This window comes from Rhineura floridana, chromosome 3, assembly GCF_030035675.1.
Source record: "Rhineura floridana isolate rRhiFlo1 chromosome 3, rRhiFlo1.hap2, whole genome shotgun sequence".
Lineage (NCBI taxonomy): Eukaryota > Metazoa > Chordata > Lepidosauria > Squamata > Rhineuridae > Rhineura > Rhineura floridana.
The window spans coordinates 98,783,044-98,799,266 of record NC_084482.1 but is presented as its reverse complement, the minus strand read 5'-3'; the positions used below and the strand labels follow the sequence as shown (position 1 = coordinate 98,799,266).

Sequence of the window (16,223 nt, the reverse complement as noted above, 5' to 3'; positions counted from 1 at the left end):
CCAGCTAGTAAACTAAAACCAGAAATTTGGTTTAAAGTTGGAAGGAACTATTGAAAATATCACTAAAAGGTTAAGGAATTTGGGTGCAAAGTGTAAGCATGTAAGTCAGATCTAGATAGAAAAATTAGAAGAACTACAACTTAACGGAAGCAGATACAATATTAAATTCGGAGGGATTCCAGAAAAAAGGTGAACAAGGTGATTGAGAAGGGTACCTTTTTCAACACTTGAAAAATATCTTTACTAGTGATTTATGGAAATGGAAACTTAAATATCTATTTTCATAACCATATTATTTCAGCAGTAATTTTCATTCACTATCATGTCTACCATTATAAAAGATAATAAAGTTGTATATTAACTTTTACTTGACAGGGACCGACAGCATTTAGAGGAGAAGATAGAAGATCTGAAAAGAAATCACAGCTTGGTGCTTGGTCGACAGCATGGATTTGAGGAAGAAATCCTTAGGTTTAAGAGAGAGCTGAGAGATTCACAATTTAAAGATTCTGAGAAAAAATACAGAGAAATGATGATTGATATGAGAACAACAGAGTTGGCCAACAAGGATCTGGACGTTTACTACAAAGCGCTGGATCAGTGAGTAATGCTATATGGTAATAAAGTAACCTAAATAATGTTCTTTCATAAGTCAGTTGCATAATTGTGTGGAAGTATTTTGGGAGTTAAAATAAATATGGAATAAAAGTAGCTTATTGGTAGCTAAGGCAACACACATCATTTCTTTAGATTGTAGATTTTAGAAATCTGTTACTCCATTCATATATAATTCTTGGTACAACCAGTGAACTGATCCAAAGGAAATACATGTTTTTAGGTGGTGCATTTGCTGGTGAATTTGGGGATAGTCTCTCTCTCTCTCTCTCTCTCTCTCTCTCTCTCTCTGTGTGTGTGTGTGTGTCTGTCTGTCTGTCTGTCTGTCTGTCTGGCTATATAACGGGTTGAGGTACTCAAACCTTAAATATAATCTGTTTGTTTACGTAGTCTTTTCTTTTTGTATTGAGCTTATTTACATATAATAGGAAATCAGTTTTATAGTGCAAAAGCAAAGTATTAGAAATCACTGGAAAAATATGAGTGAGGAAAAAATGTCTTCAATTTACCAGAATTTGAATTCTTCTTACATGTTCACATCTACATTATCAGTGTATACAGTGTAGAAATAGATCTCTGATTTATTTAATTATTTTATTTTCAAAGTATTTTAACTTCCATCTCGGTCACCAGGAAACCACTCTGTCTTGGAGCTGGCTGTGAGGGCTGCACCTGGTGTCTGGCCAAGGAGACAGTAAATTAGGGTTGCTGCTGGTGTACCATCCACCCTGCTGCCCAGCAGCTTCTCTGACTGAGTTGGCGGAGGCCAGCTTGTCTGTGGTATTGCAGGAGCCCAGAACGATTGTCCTAGGTGATTTCAATGTCCACATTGAGGCTGCCTCTAGTGTTCCGGCGTGGGACTTCATGGCCTCCATGACAACCATGGGGCTGTCTCAAGTTGTCACCGGGCCAACACATCGGGTAGGGCACACCCTCAACTTGGCTTTTGCTCCAGATGGAGGAAGGGGTGTTCTGGAGGTAGGGGGGATGAATGTCACCCCATTGTCATGGTCAGACCACTTCTTAGTGAAGTTTAGACTTATGGCTTCGATCCTTCCCTGCAGGGGTGGTGGACAGATTAAGATGGTCCGCCCCAGAGACTAATGGAATCCACTGGATTCCTGAATGCCCTGGGGGAGTTCCCAGTTGATAAAGCAGGTGACTCTGTAGAAGCCCTGGTGTGGGACAGCGAGGCGCGTCGGGATCTTGACACGGTTGCCCCTGAGCGCCCTCTCCAACATTGTGGAGCCCGGTTTACACGTTGGTACGCCAGTGAGCTAAGGGCAATGAAACATGCTGGACGATGGCTAGAGTGCAAGTGGCGGAAGATGTGCTGTGAGGCTGATTGGGCATGAATAAAACATCATAACTATGCCTACTGTGTGGTGGTGAGGGTGACGAAGAAGGCCCACTTCTCTGCCTTTATCACATCCTCAAGTAGCCATCCAGTGGAGCTTTTCCGTATTGTCAGGGGTCTGTTGACATCAACTTCCAGGAAATGGAGCATTAGACTCTTTAGAGGTCCACTGTGAATTGTTTGCAAGGCTCTTTGAGGGTAAAGTTGCTTGTCTCCATAGCAGTCTTGATGCCCCATCTACATCTACTGTAGTCCCCAATGAGGTGTCCAGTGCAACGTCTGCTGCAACTTCTTGGGAACAGTTTCAGTTGATGCGGCCTGATGACGTAGACAAGGTGCTTGCGATGATATGGCCAGCAATGTGTCCTCTTGACCTTTGTCCTTCTTGGCTTATTAAAGTTTGCCGAGGGGGTCTGACCGAGTGGATCCAGGGTGTGGTCAACATACCATTGCGGGAGGGAGTAGTTCCAGCCGCCCTGAAAGAGGCTGTGATCTGACCGCTCCTGAAAAAGCCCACCCTGGACATATTGGTCTGTGACAATTACCGTCCGGTCGCAAATACCCCCTTTTTAGGGAAGGTGATTGAGAGGGTTGTGGCACATCAATTGCAAGTACTCTTGGATGAAACAGATTATCTTGACCCATTCCCATCTTGTTTCAGGGCTGGTTATGGGACTTAGTCGGCTTTGGCCGCCCTGATGGATGACTTCATCAGGAGGACAGGGGGAGTGTGACCCTGTTACCCTTACTTGATCTCTCAGCGGCTTTTGATACCATTGACCATGGTATCCTTCTGGGCCAACTTGGTGAGATAGGTATTGGAGGCACTGTTTTAGAGTGGTTCTGATCCTATCTCCAAGGTCATTTTCAGAGAATAGCGTTGGGTGATTGTCTTTCAGCCACCTGGCAATGTGTTGTGGGGTGCTGCAGGGTACCATCTTGTCCCCTGTGCTGTTTAACATATATATGAAGCCCTTGGGAGCAGTCATCAGGAGATTTGGGGCAAGGTGTCAGCAGTATGCTGATGATACTCAGCTCTCTTTCTCTGTAACATCTGAATCAGGAGAGGCCGTGCAAGCCATGTACTACTGCCTGGACTCAGTGGTGGGCTGGATGAGGGCCAATAAACTGAGTCTGAATCCTAGCAAGACAGAGGAGCTGTGGATTGGTGGTTCTCAAGTTCAGATAATTGGTCAGTTGCCTGCTTTGGATGGGGTTGTGCTCCCTCTGAAAGAGCAGGTCAGTAGTCTTCGCGTGCTCTTGGATTCATCTTTGTCACTAGAGGCCCAAGTGACCAGTGGCTAGGAGTGCCTTTTACCAGCTTTGGCTGGTAAGACAGCTGTGGCCATTTCTGGACCAGGATAGCCTGACCACTGTTGTCCATGCACTGGTAATCTCTAGGCTCAATTACTGTAATGTGCTCTATGTGGGGCTGCCCTTGAGGTTGGTCCAGAAGTTGCAGCTGCTGCAAAATGTGGCGGCGAGAGTGCTCACTGGAGCAGGGTATTGCCAACATGTCAGGCCGCTGCTGAAAGAATTGCAGTGGCTGCCCATTTGCTACCAGGCCAAGTTCAAGGTTGTTGTCTTGGTGTACAAAGCCCTGTACAGCTTTGGACCAGGATACCTGAAAGACCATCTTATCCCTTATATACCCAGTCAATCACTGCACCCTGCAGGTGAGGGCCTCCTGCAGATAGCATCTTATCAGGGGGTCTATTCCGCACAACATAGGAAATGGACCTTTAGTGTGATGGCACCTACCCTGTGGAATTCCCTCCCCGTGAATATTAGACAGGTGCCATCTCTGTTATCTTTTCAGAGCCTGTTGAAGACCTTCCACTTTCAACAAGACTTTTAAGTTGAGAACTTATCCCAGTCTGCGTCTGTTATTTTAAAAAACAATATTTTTTAAACTGTTTTTTTAAGGATGTCTTGAAGGCTTTTAAAAATGTTTTTGAAGATGTTTGTTTTAATGCATTTTAAAGTCTGTTTTAATGATGTTTTAAAGTGTTTAGTGCTTTTGTTTGTTGCCCTGGGCTCCTGCTACGAGGAAGGGTGGATTAATAAAAGTCTTTTGTTTGCATTAGCCACAAGCCATTGCAATTGGAATATACAGAGAAAATAGAAACTAGATAAACAGCTGGATCAATTATCCAACTAAAATTCTAGCATTTACACGAGATGCCAGCCAATAAAGTTAATGTATACAGAATACATCAGCATAAAACAACTAACAAATAAAACTATCAACTGAACAAAAAACTATATCAGATTAAAACTTAAGGTGCCATAATAGATCTTGTTCTAATGGCACCTGCTAAAACGTTTGCAGACTTTGCTGTCACCATCTGCTCTTTGTCTGCAAGAAGAAAAGCCACATAAAAATTAGCTGAACATCCTGGAAAAGTTAACAGTGGGATAATCAGCTCGCTTCTCAGATACCTGTAGAAAGAGCAAAATATCAGTACATGGGCTACTGTTTCAATACTACCATCTCCTCATGGACATATATGATTTTGCAATGGGATTCTTTCAAAACATCCCTCTAATAGGACTTATGGTAGTACATTCAATCTTGCTCTAATAAAAGCTCTTCTGTTTTTAAGGATTATTAGGTTTTGCAAATAAGATGCCAGTGTATTAAGAGAACTAAGTGGGAAGTTGTCATACCATGGGCAAAATTTTCTTACAGCAGCCACATTATTCTGTTCAATGTCATAGAGGCACTGTCTGATTAAATCTCTTGCTTTACTAAACCCTAAGATTAAAACTGTTGTGGGGATAAACCAAAGAAGCAGAGCCTTATTTAATTTTATTGCATTATTTTTATGAAGATTACCAGTTGGTCTCATGACATAGCAATGCAGTTCCATCGGTACAGATGCTTCTTGGGACTTGGTGTCCGGCTCCATAAGCACACTACAAAGTGCTTCATAGCAGAACATTCCTATTTTAATACTCACAATTTTTCTTACGACCCATATTTCCTATTTGTTTAGTTTAGAATCCTGGGAACAAAAGGCTTCTGTGTTTATAATTAGGGCTGGGGAGGAGGAGCTGGCAGAGCAGCAACCAGGAACACTTCTGGATCTTTTCAGTGTGGGGGTTTGGTGTAAAGTAAAAAGGAATAGATGTACATTCCCATGTTTTAACCTGTTGTAACTGCTTCCTAGGAAGAAGTGTCCTATAGTAATTTCTAGACCATAAATTCCACATCAGACATTTCCATAAAACACGAAGCTCCATATCAGCAATTTGTGGAGATGTTCCCAGTAGGTACAGTTTACAGTCTCTGTCTGGATCCTGAGAACCACAAGAGGAAGGAAACTCACCGAAATGTCCCCTTCTCTCCAGAAAGCATCACTTGAGTACCAGGGACCTTTCTGAACTGTAGGGGAATTGGGAGGAGCCACCTTGTACGATGTTTGTAGTGGCGTTGTGAGAATTGACCAATTGATAATTTAAAACAAATTAAAGAGTTATTGGCTACTGTAGCATGTAAACCATACAAACCATGTTCTTAAGGTACTTAAAAATCTAGCAATGATAATAGGTTCACATAGCCCCAAAGGAAAGAGGTTACTTAGAAAGGTGGGAAATGTAATGACCCTCCTTTTTTCCTTTTTTTTAAAAACAAAGCAACTTTTATTGCCATGGGTTGTCCTCCACTCCTTAAACATGATAAGAGGTAAAATTTGCAACTTTCTGCTTCTTATCTGATGCATGCAAATATGCACTAGCAAAAATAACCATGACTCAACATTAAACAAGTTTGATGTTATCAAATGGAGAGCTACCTTGTGAAACTTTACTATAATGGAAGCTATGACTAAGTAAAACTAATAAGAATAATGAAAGCAATATTTCTTGGTATTAAGCTGTCATTTTCCATTATATCTCTTCCATCTTTACCTTTAGTGCTATTGTTACAAAGGATGTCGCATTTAGATGACTTTCTAAGCCTGATGCCTTGTGAAGCATTCGAAGGACAACAATAACTTGATGCATGTTTGACCTGATCCAGGTTTCAAAGCACAGTGAAGCTCTCTCACAACAAACTTAATTACTGACAAGTGTTAGGAGAAACGCTGCATGCACAATGTAACTGAAGTTAACAACAACAGCAATAGCAATCCTGCTCACACAGGAGCTATATGTGTGTTGCTGTGCATGTACACTTTGACGCGGAGATTAGTATCTAGAATGGAATGAGAATTTGTCAGCCAGCAAATCTGCATTACTGATATTCGGGGTTTTTTGTTAGTTTGGTTTTACACTGATGTAAATTCAGAGATTATCTTGTATCCCCATCTTCCTATTAGGAATGAAGTTATTAAACTTTGGGTTTACATGTATATTACCTCTTGAGTAATAAATACTCCATGCTTTTTATAATCTTTTATATTCCATGTATGGCCTCATTCTGTATAAGCTTTCTGTTTTGTAAGAACAAGAAACGCTTAAGTTCAGTATCTTTGGACACAGAGTTTTACAATGTTAAAATGCAAACCAAGCTCTCATATAGTAGAAAGGTTGGGGAGTTAGAGAAACACAATATATAGATACATTCATCAATAAATTGAGGGTCTTTTAATAAACCATTGGAAAAACAAATTTCAAAACAATGTCTGCTTATGTGCTTCATTTTATTTTATTTTTTAAATCTAATTTGCCCAACTTAATGTACTTGGTATTTGCAATTTTTCAAGAATATATTTTTCTGTATTTTAGTAATAATTTTAATATATACAGGACTTTGTTTCTTCCCATGATGTACCTTGGCCCATCTTAAACATTTGCCTGCCTAAATATTTAGGCCACAGTCCAGCAGTGAGAAGCACTTAGACCCATTTGAAAACTAACTCTGTTAGATTATGGCAACGTCTGACAAAAGGACTCATGAGATTCATTTTATTTATATTGTATCTCTTTTCCTTAATAACTTAAATCACTTACCTTGAAATTAAAAATACAGAATCATAGAATTGGTTCCTATGAGCTGCAAAGGCTGTGTACCAGAATAGAAGCAAAAGTTATCTTAAAAGAGGTGACTATCAAAGAACCTCTATAAATTCTTCATGCATCCACATGACACATACATAATCTATTTCTCAAATATCATAGCACAAACATATGCTTATGGGACAAGGAAAGTGAAGTCTGATGCAAGCCACATAATGAGCTGTGCCTTTTTATTTTCTCTTAGAGCGATAATGTCATTTCACAGCATGAAAATGGAAGAAATCAACAAGATAATTCGTGACCTTTGGCGAAGCACCTACAGGGGGCAAGGTACTAAATAAAGTATTTCTTCTTAATCTCTTTTAGAATGTTTTGAGTGTTTTGTTTGCCACCCTGGGCTCCCTCTTAGAGGAAGGGCGGGATATAAATTTAATAAATAATAATGTTGATTTATATTATGTTTAGTCTTAAAAGATTCTGGATAGATAAACGTTTATTCAAAAACAAATACATGTATTCAACAAATCAAAACATATTTAGAACTCATATAACCATATCACTAAAGACTACATTTTTTAAGTGGATGGGGGTAGAATTCTGAGACACGTTTCTGTCAAGTTAAAATAGGATTTCAAATTGTGGAATGGAAGGTGGTATATTGTTAATGGATATATCATTTTGAATTGTACTTTAGTGTCCCTATCTTTTCTGTTAGTCACTTCGGGACTTCTTTTGGCCATGGGAAGCAATTAATAAATCTAATAAACTAAACTACTTCTTATAAAAACCATCATGGCTTTTCCAGCTTTAGTTATCTAGCTTTATCCTGCTAAATATATTCTTTATCGTACAATCACCTCTGTCATGGTACATCTTTATCATTCCTTCTCTCTAATGTGTGACATGTGATCAGGGGTTTGCGCATTCTGCAAGTCTTTCTCTGCTTTAGTACAAATCATAGAATTCATTTTTCTAACCGTCTTGCCAGTAGCCCTGCGTATCTGGAAGCTCACCATTGGCATGGTTGTATTTTGTGCTAATCACTTAAGAATGTTTGGGTATAGTACATCATGCCTCTGTGTAGAAGGCTGGGCCAAAGAATGTTTCGTTTAGTCAAGGCCAACAAATCTATTACTTTGGCAACTAACTGTAATGAAGCTGTACTTTCTTCCCCCTGTAGATATTGAATACATAGAAATTAGATCTGATGCAGATGAGAATGTTTCTGCTTCCGACAAGAGGAGGAGTTACAATTATAGAGTAGTAATGATAAAGGGAGACACCGCTCTAGATATGAGGGGCAGATGCAGTGCTGGACAAAAGGTATGTAATGGCACTTTGTTGGGATGCTAGTGCATAAGATACGTTGGGTTTTGGGCTGGGTACACGGGCAGTAAAATACACAGTGCTGGTTGTTCTGTATAGAACTGTTAATAACGAAATGTGCTTCTGTAGAATAGAAAAGAACTTGGGATCAATTCGTATGACTTTCCCCCACAGGCCTACATACAGAACCCATTCTCATGCCTGTATTCTAAACAAACTTAGCATACCATGTTTTGAGCTCAAAAATTGATTGTGAAGTAAAGCAGTTGTATGAATCACCTGGTGGTAGTAGTGGTAACTTCTGTCACATTATCTCATTCCTCCTAGTATCAACTAGCAGAGGCAAGATATATACATTCCATTTTAGACAGAGGTGAGTTGAGGGCAAGAAAGTATATGTTGCCAGTGACTGGAGAGGTGTTTGATCTTACATCAGAGGCCTACATCTTTCTACTTGCCATGGCATGCGATTCTCTGTGTGCAATATGAAGTTCTGCCACCTTGAATTTCTCTTTGGAAGTAGTCAGATAGTTTAGTATAATTTCCACTTCCTGAAACCATAAGAGTGTGTCATCTTTTGGGCTGAGATATCGTAGCTTAATTTCAGAAGGGAAGGAGACAGTACCATAACAAAGTATGGACATTTAAACCCCAGCACATCAGACAGTTAGCTGGAAAGGCATGAAGGTCAGTGGGAAGAATTGAGCCAGAGCAATTTTCAGAGATTTAGTTATGTTCTTTAGTTACAGTTCTTGCAGCAAAACAAGCAAATAATCTTGGGGCATTTGTTTTTATCTTTTTTATAATTACTAGGAGGGCTCTGCTCTCCTGTTTGCTCTACTCGCCAACTCCTTGCTTGTTCAATTCACCAACCCCACTCCCCTCAGGCACCCCCACTCCCCTTACCAATTTGCTTGCCTTGCTGTTCCTCCATTGCCACCCTGGACAAACAGTGGTGATCCACAATGCAGCTAGGCCGCAGACCAGCTTCCTGCCTAGCCAGCCACCACCATGCCACCACTTTCCCAGGTCAAACACCACTACCATGCAGCATGCCAGCCAGCCACTCCCCCCTCCCCGGCCCGGAGGCGACTGCCACCTTGCCTACTTGCCGAGGCAGGCAGTGGCAGGCGGTGCGAGCAGCATGCGGGTGGGGGGAAGCATTCATGCTACAGTTCACAGTGCCACCTTTCTATGGTGTTGAAAACTACAGTGTAACACTTATATTTTAATTTAGATAAATCTATTGTAAACCACCCTGGGAACCTATGAAGAAGGGTGGGTAAGAAATCTTATAAATAAATCTGAAAGCTTCCACAGATTAGAGTCCACTTCATTATTTCCATCTAATGACGGAGATGAAGATTAAATAATGGGGTTGGCAGTTAAAATCATGGACAAGAAAGAGAAGGAGGCAGCACATGGGGCCAGAAGTCACTCTCCCACAGTTTGTTGATGGAGGGAGAAGGATGGGGGAGGTATGTAGTACAGTGTGTATGACTGTTGACTTCTAATAAGCTTTTTAAAAAAAATCTCAGCCAAGGACTTTGTACTATTCTGATTCACATTTCTAAATACATGGATGTGTTCCAGCTGGTTGCTTTCAGTTAACTTTGGGCAGAAGATAAGGCACATACATCCACTGCAGTTAGATAGTACCTGCCAGAAGGATGAACTACAATGTTCTCATATGTTTCCATCCACTCTTGACTTCAAGTATCAGCCAGACTAATGACTCATGACTGGTGAATCCTGGTTTGGTAGATGATGAAATGGTACTACTTAAATCAGTTACTGGTGTGTCTATTGTAACCCACACCAAACTATTCTACCCACAATCACAGCCTTCAGAAAAACATGAATACATCTAGTCCTTGAAATGGAAGAGAATCTATTAGAAGTCCTGCAAGAAAAGTAGCAGTTGCATTCATTCTCACCCGGGAATTGGGCAGGATATGCTACTCCCCTTCCCTGTTTTTCAGGGGGTAAATATTCAATTGATTAAAATATATTAAGTAAAACCTTTTTAGTATTACATCTTTTGAAACACTATACCGAAGGTGATATATATAACATAGCAAGGAAAAGGTAATGGCAATACATAAGAACACAAGAAGAGCCCTGCTGGACCAGACCAAAGGCCCATCTAGTCCAGCATCCTGTTCTCATAGTGGCCCACCAGATGCTTATAAGAAGCCCGCAAGCAGGACATGAGCACAATAGCACTTTCTTGCTCACGATCCCCAGCAGCTGGTATTTCAGAGGCATACTGAATCTGATCCTGGAGGCAGTACACAGCAATCATGAGTCATGACTGCTAGCCATTGATGCATTAGAATACACCAGACAGTGGGTCTCTGTTAAGGTCCCTTCATATGTTACCAATCTTACCCAGACCTCTACATGTTTGTTCCCCATGGTGAATGTGGCATCGCCACTCCCACGTGAGCTCCAGACTCCCTCCCAGTCATGGAGTTGCAGATATGGGTGAGGATCATTTTGTGTGGTAACCCCTGTCTCCTCTGCAGCTCGAAGGTTGGGATATTGTTTGGCTGCTACATTGCTGTGGCTTCCAGTGCCTCAGCCATTCATGAGCTCCTGAGTAGGCTTCTTTGGCTGTTGTGTTGCCAAGGCACCTGGTGCACCTTGGCCACACTTTGCAGTTCCAAACTTGCAGCTAGAGAGGAAAGCAAGGAGTTGTCCCTGACCTCGTGAAGAGGCACAGTGGGAGGTTAGTAACAAAGGGAGGAGCAGAATCCCGGTGACGACCATTTTTTGCTTAGCTGCCAGTGTCTGTAAAAAATAATGTACTCCTGTACATGACTGCATAATATGTGTACATGTAGAGGATGAAAGGAATGTACTGAGCAGCTCAGTTAAATGATTATTTGTAAGAACATTTCTATCTTTCCCACTTGATGAAACAATCAAGACAGCTAACATGCCGTTATCATTTAAAAACAAGCAATTTATTTAAAAAACAAACAAAAGTTAACAGAAGCAGTGGATAAAAAGCACTAACGTTGAGACAGGCAGGTATAATTACGCTCTGGTCAGGTCGAAAGCCTTCTGGAACAGAAATATCTCCAGATAATACCAGAATAAGAAGAGGGGCAAAATGAATCACAGAGCAGGGAATTCCACAATGTTCCACTTCCACTTCCCTTAAATAAACTTTAATGCAGTGCAGCCATTTATGGCAAGAAAACTTACGGAATTACCAAGTATCAAATTAATTTGAAAAGGTGTGCTCTTGACTTTCCCTCTGTAATATTGTTTAGCAGTCATGTCTTCCCAGTGAACCTTGAAAGTGCTAATTCTGCAAGGTGGTTAGGGATCTCTAACATAATTCTCAGCATCATTACCACACAACATTTCATATTCTTTTTGGTAGAGACTAGTAAACTACTATAAAACAAAGATAAACTTATACTGTAGATCAGGGGTGGGGAATATTTTTGGCTCCACAGGCCAGATCCTTATCAGGATCTGCCTCATGGGCCAAATTTGACTTGAAGGCAGGGCTGCCCTTGTCAGTCACATAGTGTGATATGATGTCATATGGTTGGCAGACAGGGGCGTCCACTTGTCAGCATCCCTTGGGAAATGCAGAGAGATTTGGAAAACGTTTTTGCAAGTCTCTCACCTCTCCCTTTAACTCACCGATTGCGGAGATTTAAGGGTAGCATGGGAAGACTTGGAAAAGACTTTAAAACAGCCCCCATGGTCCTGTTTGAGCAAACGGAAGTGCAGGAGCCGTCTTAAAGCCTTTGCAAAAGCCTCTTTGAAGTAGCTTGCATGTGCAAGCTGCTTCAAAGGGCGCTTTTGCAGAGCTTTAATCCCCACTCAGATGGTGAATAGGGATTAAATCCTCCTGCCTTGGCTGCGTGATCTTGTTCCCTGCTGGGAACAGGATCGCGCAGCCATTCAGAATTAAACCCTGTCCTCCCGCCCATCAGCTGCTGTCACTAGTGAAATCAGCTAGTGGGCAGAAGGAAGTGGCTTGAAGGAAATGGCCTCACAGGCCAAATTGGACCCTTTGGGGGGGCATGATTGGCTTGGTGGCCAGAGGTTCTGCATATATGTTAAGTGCTTCCCAATGATCATGTGATATGGTTACTGTGCACCATGGGTTGTGAAATTGGATCCTGTAATTAATTAAAAATCCATTAGCAGGGCAGAATTAAGACTATAGGGATAGATTTAATACGGCATTTTCTAATTTTCTTGTTGAATATCTGACTTTTCAGTTGCTGAAAAATATGGTTTTTTTAAAGAAATATTGTTACATACTTCTTTGCTTCTTTAGACTTCTAGCCTAGTTCTTGGTAGATGGCAGCCCTGTGTCTTATCCTCCTTCGGGCTGTAGGTAAGGACTCATATTACTCAATGTTCCTCCATAGATTAAAAAAAATCCCCATGGAAAACTAGCATGTCAGAATGACAGCCTAGGCTAGATCCTTCTTTCTGACATGCTATTGTTCTATGTGGAGGTAAGTTTTTATACAGAGGGGCATTCAGTCATGTTAGCCGTCATTATTATCTTAAAGTAGTGGAGTCCAGACGTGATGCTGCCATCGTGGTGCTTTTAGAAACATTTGTGTTTTCAGTAACATACTAAGCCATTGCCTCTTATTTTGGTTTTAGGTTCTTGCTTCCCTCATTATCCGCCTGGCTCTAGCAGAATCCTTTTGTCTCAACTGTGGTATTCTTGCACTGGATGAACCCACCACCAATCTTGATCGAGAGAATATTGAATCTCTTGCACATGCCTTGGTGGAGTAAGTATCTGTAAATATTGTTGAGAAGCCTGTGGGAAGATTCTTATGTGGAGTCTAAATCTACGTGAGTGAAAAGCAATTAGTGCCCATGGGTCAGTCTGGCTCACTTGTGGGAAAGCCTCTTCTAATGCACCTCAAGTTGCTTTCTTTGCATATGAAATTTGAGCAGCAAAGAGGTTTTGGCTGAGTCTTTTATTATTCACTAATACGCAAAAAACACAATTTGTGTTGGTCTTTCACAGTCCAATCCACTTCCTGTGTAGCTTGAAAGAATTTGGTAACGTGCCTCTGAGCATATGGTGAGTTGTGGCAACACCTACAATTAGCCCAAACAACAGAAACAAGACATGTGCTGTGCTGAACTTGTTTTAGCAGGGAGGACACAACAATAGTAAGACAGTTGATATAGTTCAGATAGTCACTTTAAATATGTTTGAGTTACTTTGCTGTTTTAGTGAAGTTTCCTATGGTAAGTTATTTTCTTTTGCTTCTGTTTCTATGAATATGTGAAGTACAGCAACACTGCATAATTCACACTAAAAAAACTCCAAAAACAATTATGGAATAATGGCGCTGACTATTCTGCAGAATGCACATTACCAAATTCTTCCAAGCTACACAGCAAGTGGATTGGACTGTGAAAGATCAACCCAAATTGTGTTTGCATTTTGACAACTTTGTAGGGCAGTCCAATATCTCAGAGAGGAGGTCAGGTCTCTTGCTCCCCTGGTGCATTCACTATAGCTGCCTAATTTCCCTGCTTTTAAAGTTTGATAGAAATATCTCTTGGCTATAGGTATGTTGTTAAACTGCAAGGGTTTTTTGCCTATTAGTTAATTTCTTTGCTTTTTAACCTGGGAGGTAAAAAATAGGATCTTATGCAAGTTTGCTGAGCATAGATTTATCATTTGCATGCTTACTGAGTTCAGTGGCATTTACTCCCCTACAATCAGGCTTAGGTGAAACTGACCAAGGGGGAGGGAGGGTGGGCAGGAGTGGGCAGGGGAGGAGGATGAGGGAGGTGTAAGGGGAAGGAGAGAGGGGAAAGGAGGCGGAGAGGAAAGGCAGGTCTGATCATTTGCATGTTTATTGAATTTAGTGGGATTTACTCTTATGCAATCATGCTTAGGGTAGGTGAAACTGACCACAAGGGAGGGAGAGAGGAGAGGGGGGAAGGGGGGAGAATTGGGAGGAGGGAAGGGACAGGTGGGGGGAAAGGGAGGAGGGAGGGGAGCATAGGTTTGATCTTTTGCATGCTTATTGAGTTCAGTGGGATTTACTCCTGTTCTATCATACTTAGGATAGATTAGAAAAGATCAAATGACAATCGTTTAAAGTTCTAGGTCACATGATTAACAGTAGCTGCTCTCAACCTTTTGAGAACCTCAAATTGGTTCTATGTATTTCTTCTGCTTGCCTAGACTTTTTCCTTCCCCCCCCCACCCATTCCATTTTTCGTTCTTCTTTTATCTGTTAGCTGGATTATTGGAGGGTTCTGGAAGGAAGGTTGGGATATAAATAAACAAACATTGTCAAGGAATTGTTTTCTGTTGCAAAAATGAAAACATAAATTAAAAATTGAGAGAATAATTAGCAGTGTATTTCTAAAGTCTCTTGTGTTATATGGCAACTTGTTAGGCAACTTGTTAGCTTACACATTCTAAATGTTGATTTTCCACAGGATTATTAAAAGCAGATCTCAGCAACGCAACTTCCAACTTCTTGTGATAACCCATGATGAAGACTTTGTGGAGTTGCTAAGTCGGTCTGAATATGTGGAGAAATTCTACCGAATTAAGAAGAATCTTGACCAGTGTTCTGAGATTGTGAGGTGTAGTGTCACATCTTTGGAATCATTTGTTCATTAGAGTTTGCAAATGATTGATTTTACAGGATTGCTCAAGAACATAATGGAGTGAAAATAAAAACTGTCTGGATAATGATTCTTGCTAGTGGAGTTGTTTGTTTTTACTGAATGTGTAGCTTGTTGACTTGTATTAAACAGTTGTACTTTTAAAAGGGGGGGAACTGAGGTTTAACAAAAGAAAAACTATGAGCACAAAAATATATTTTAAAAGTAATATTTTTGTATGGAGGAAAAAACCGTAAGCCACCTTTAAGTATTACTCATACTATGTGAGGCATAAGCATGTATAGCAAGGAGTAGGACCATGCTTATAGTCCTGACCCAAACATTGTGGCTTTTTTACAGTAACCATGTGTGAACAGAAAGCCCAGTGCATGAGCTCTTCACACTTGGGACACCCAAACCATGTAGAGCCCTACTCATGACCAGGAGCTCATGTATTGGCCTTTCTGCTCACATGACTGTACAATATGTAGCTACTGGGGATGGGGGAGATACAATATTTGGGGTGAGGTTAAAAGTGTAGTCTTCTCTTGGCTCTGTACGTTTATGCCCTGGACGTAGTGACATGTGCATAGGGCTACTGTGTTACAGGGAATTGTTAACCAGGATTGTGCTGTATACTGATGTTAATGTACTGCCTTCAAGTCGATCCCAACTTATGATGACCCTATGAATAGGGTTTTCATGGTAAGGGGTATTCAGAGGGGGTTTACCATTGCCTCCCTCTGAGGCTGAAAGGCAGTGACTGGCCCAAGGTCAGCCAGTCAGCTTCATGGCTGTGTGGGGATTCGAACCCTGGTCTCCCAGGTCGTAGTCCAACACTCTAACCACTACACCACACTGGTTCTCGTGCTGTATACTAGCTCTTCTGAAATTAAAGGGAGTTGCCATGGTACAAAACGTATTAAACGGTGAAGAGAACAAGAGCACCCACCAGCCAGTCTCAATACATTCTTGACTCTATGGAACTAAAAGCACTAACTATCTGATAACTCTGTCTCAACTAGAAGAGGATTAGAACTTCACCAAATGGGGTTTATTGCAATGAAAGCAAAAAAGAATTTGATCACTCTGGAAGAACACATGCTGAATCTTGGCCCTCTCTGGTCGATTCCTTTTCATCCACTCCGCAATTTCTGCCTAAAGGCAGTTGCAAATCCATTTACAAAAACTACTGGTATGATCTGTAAGGTCTGGCAAATGAAACCATCTCCAAAACATTCCCCAGTGACCCTAGTGAGTTCAGTAATCCAGAAATATCGCCATATAGGTGATGACATATTAAAGGGACATATTGCTAGATGGGAGAACC

At 41.1% G+C, this 16,223-nt stretch overlaps 1 protein-coding gene across 3 annotated transcripts in view; it reads left to right on the top strand.

The window, feature by feature from the left end:
* RAD50 (RAD50 double strand break repair protein) overlaps positions 1–14,984 on the top strand; it is a 258,175-nt gene extending 243,191 nt beyond the window's left edge. For all 3 annotated transcript variants that reach the window (XM_061617060.1, XM_061617059.1, XM_061617058.1), the window contains exons 22-26: positions 376–600; positions 7,179–7,264; positions 8,115–8,257; positions 12,908–13,041; positions 14,723–14,984. In XM_061617060.1, coding sequence (XP_061473044.1) covers positions 376–600; positions 7,179–7,264; positions 8,115–8,257; positions 12,908–13,041; positions 14,723–14,909 — 775 coding nt within the window. In that variant the 3' untranslated portion in view covers positions 14,910–14,984. The remainder of the gene's footprint in view (positions 1–375; positions 601–7,178; positions 7,265–8,114; positions 8,258–12,907; positions 13,042–14,722) is intronic.
* The last annotated feature ends 1,239 nt before the right edge of the window (positions 14,985–16,223 follow it).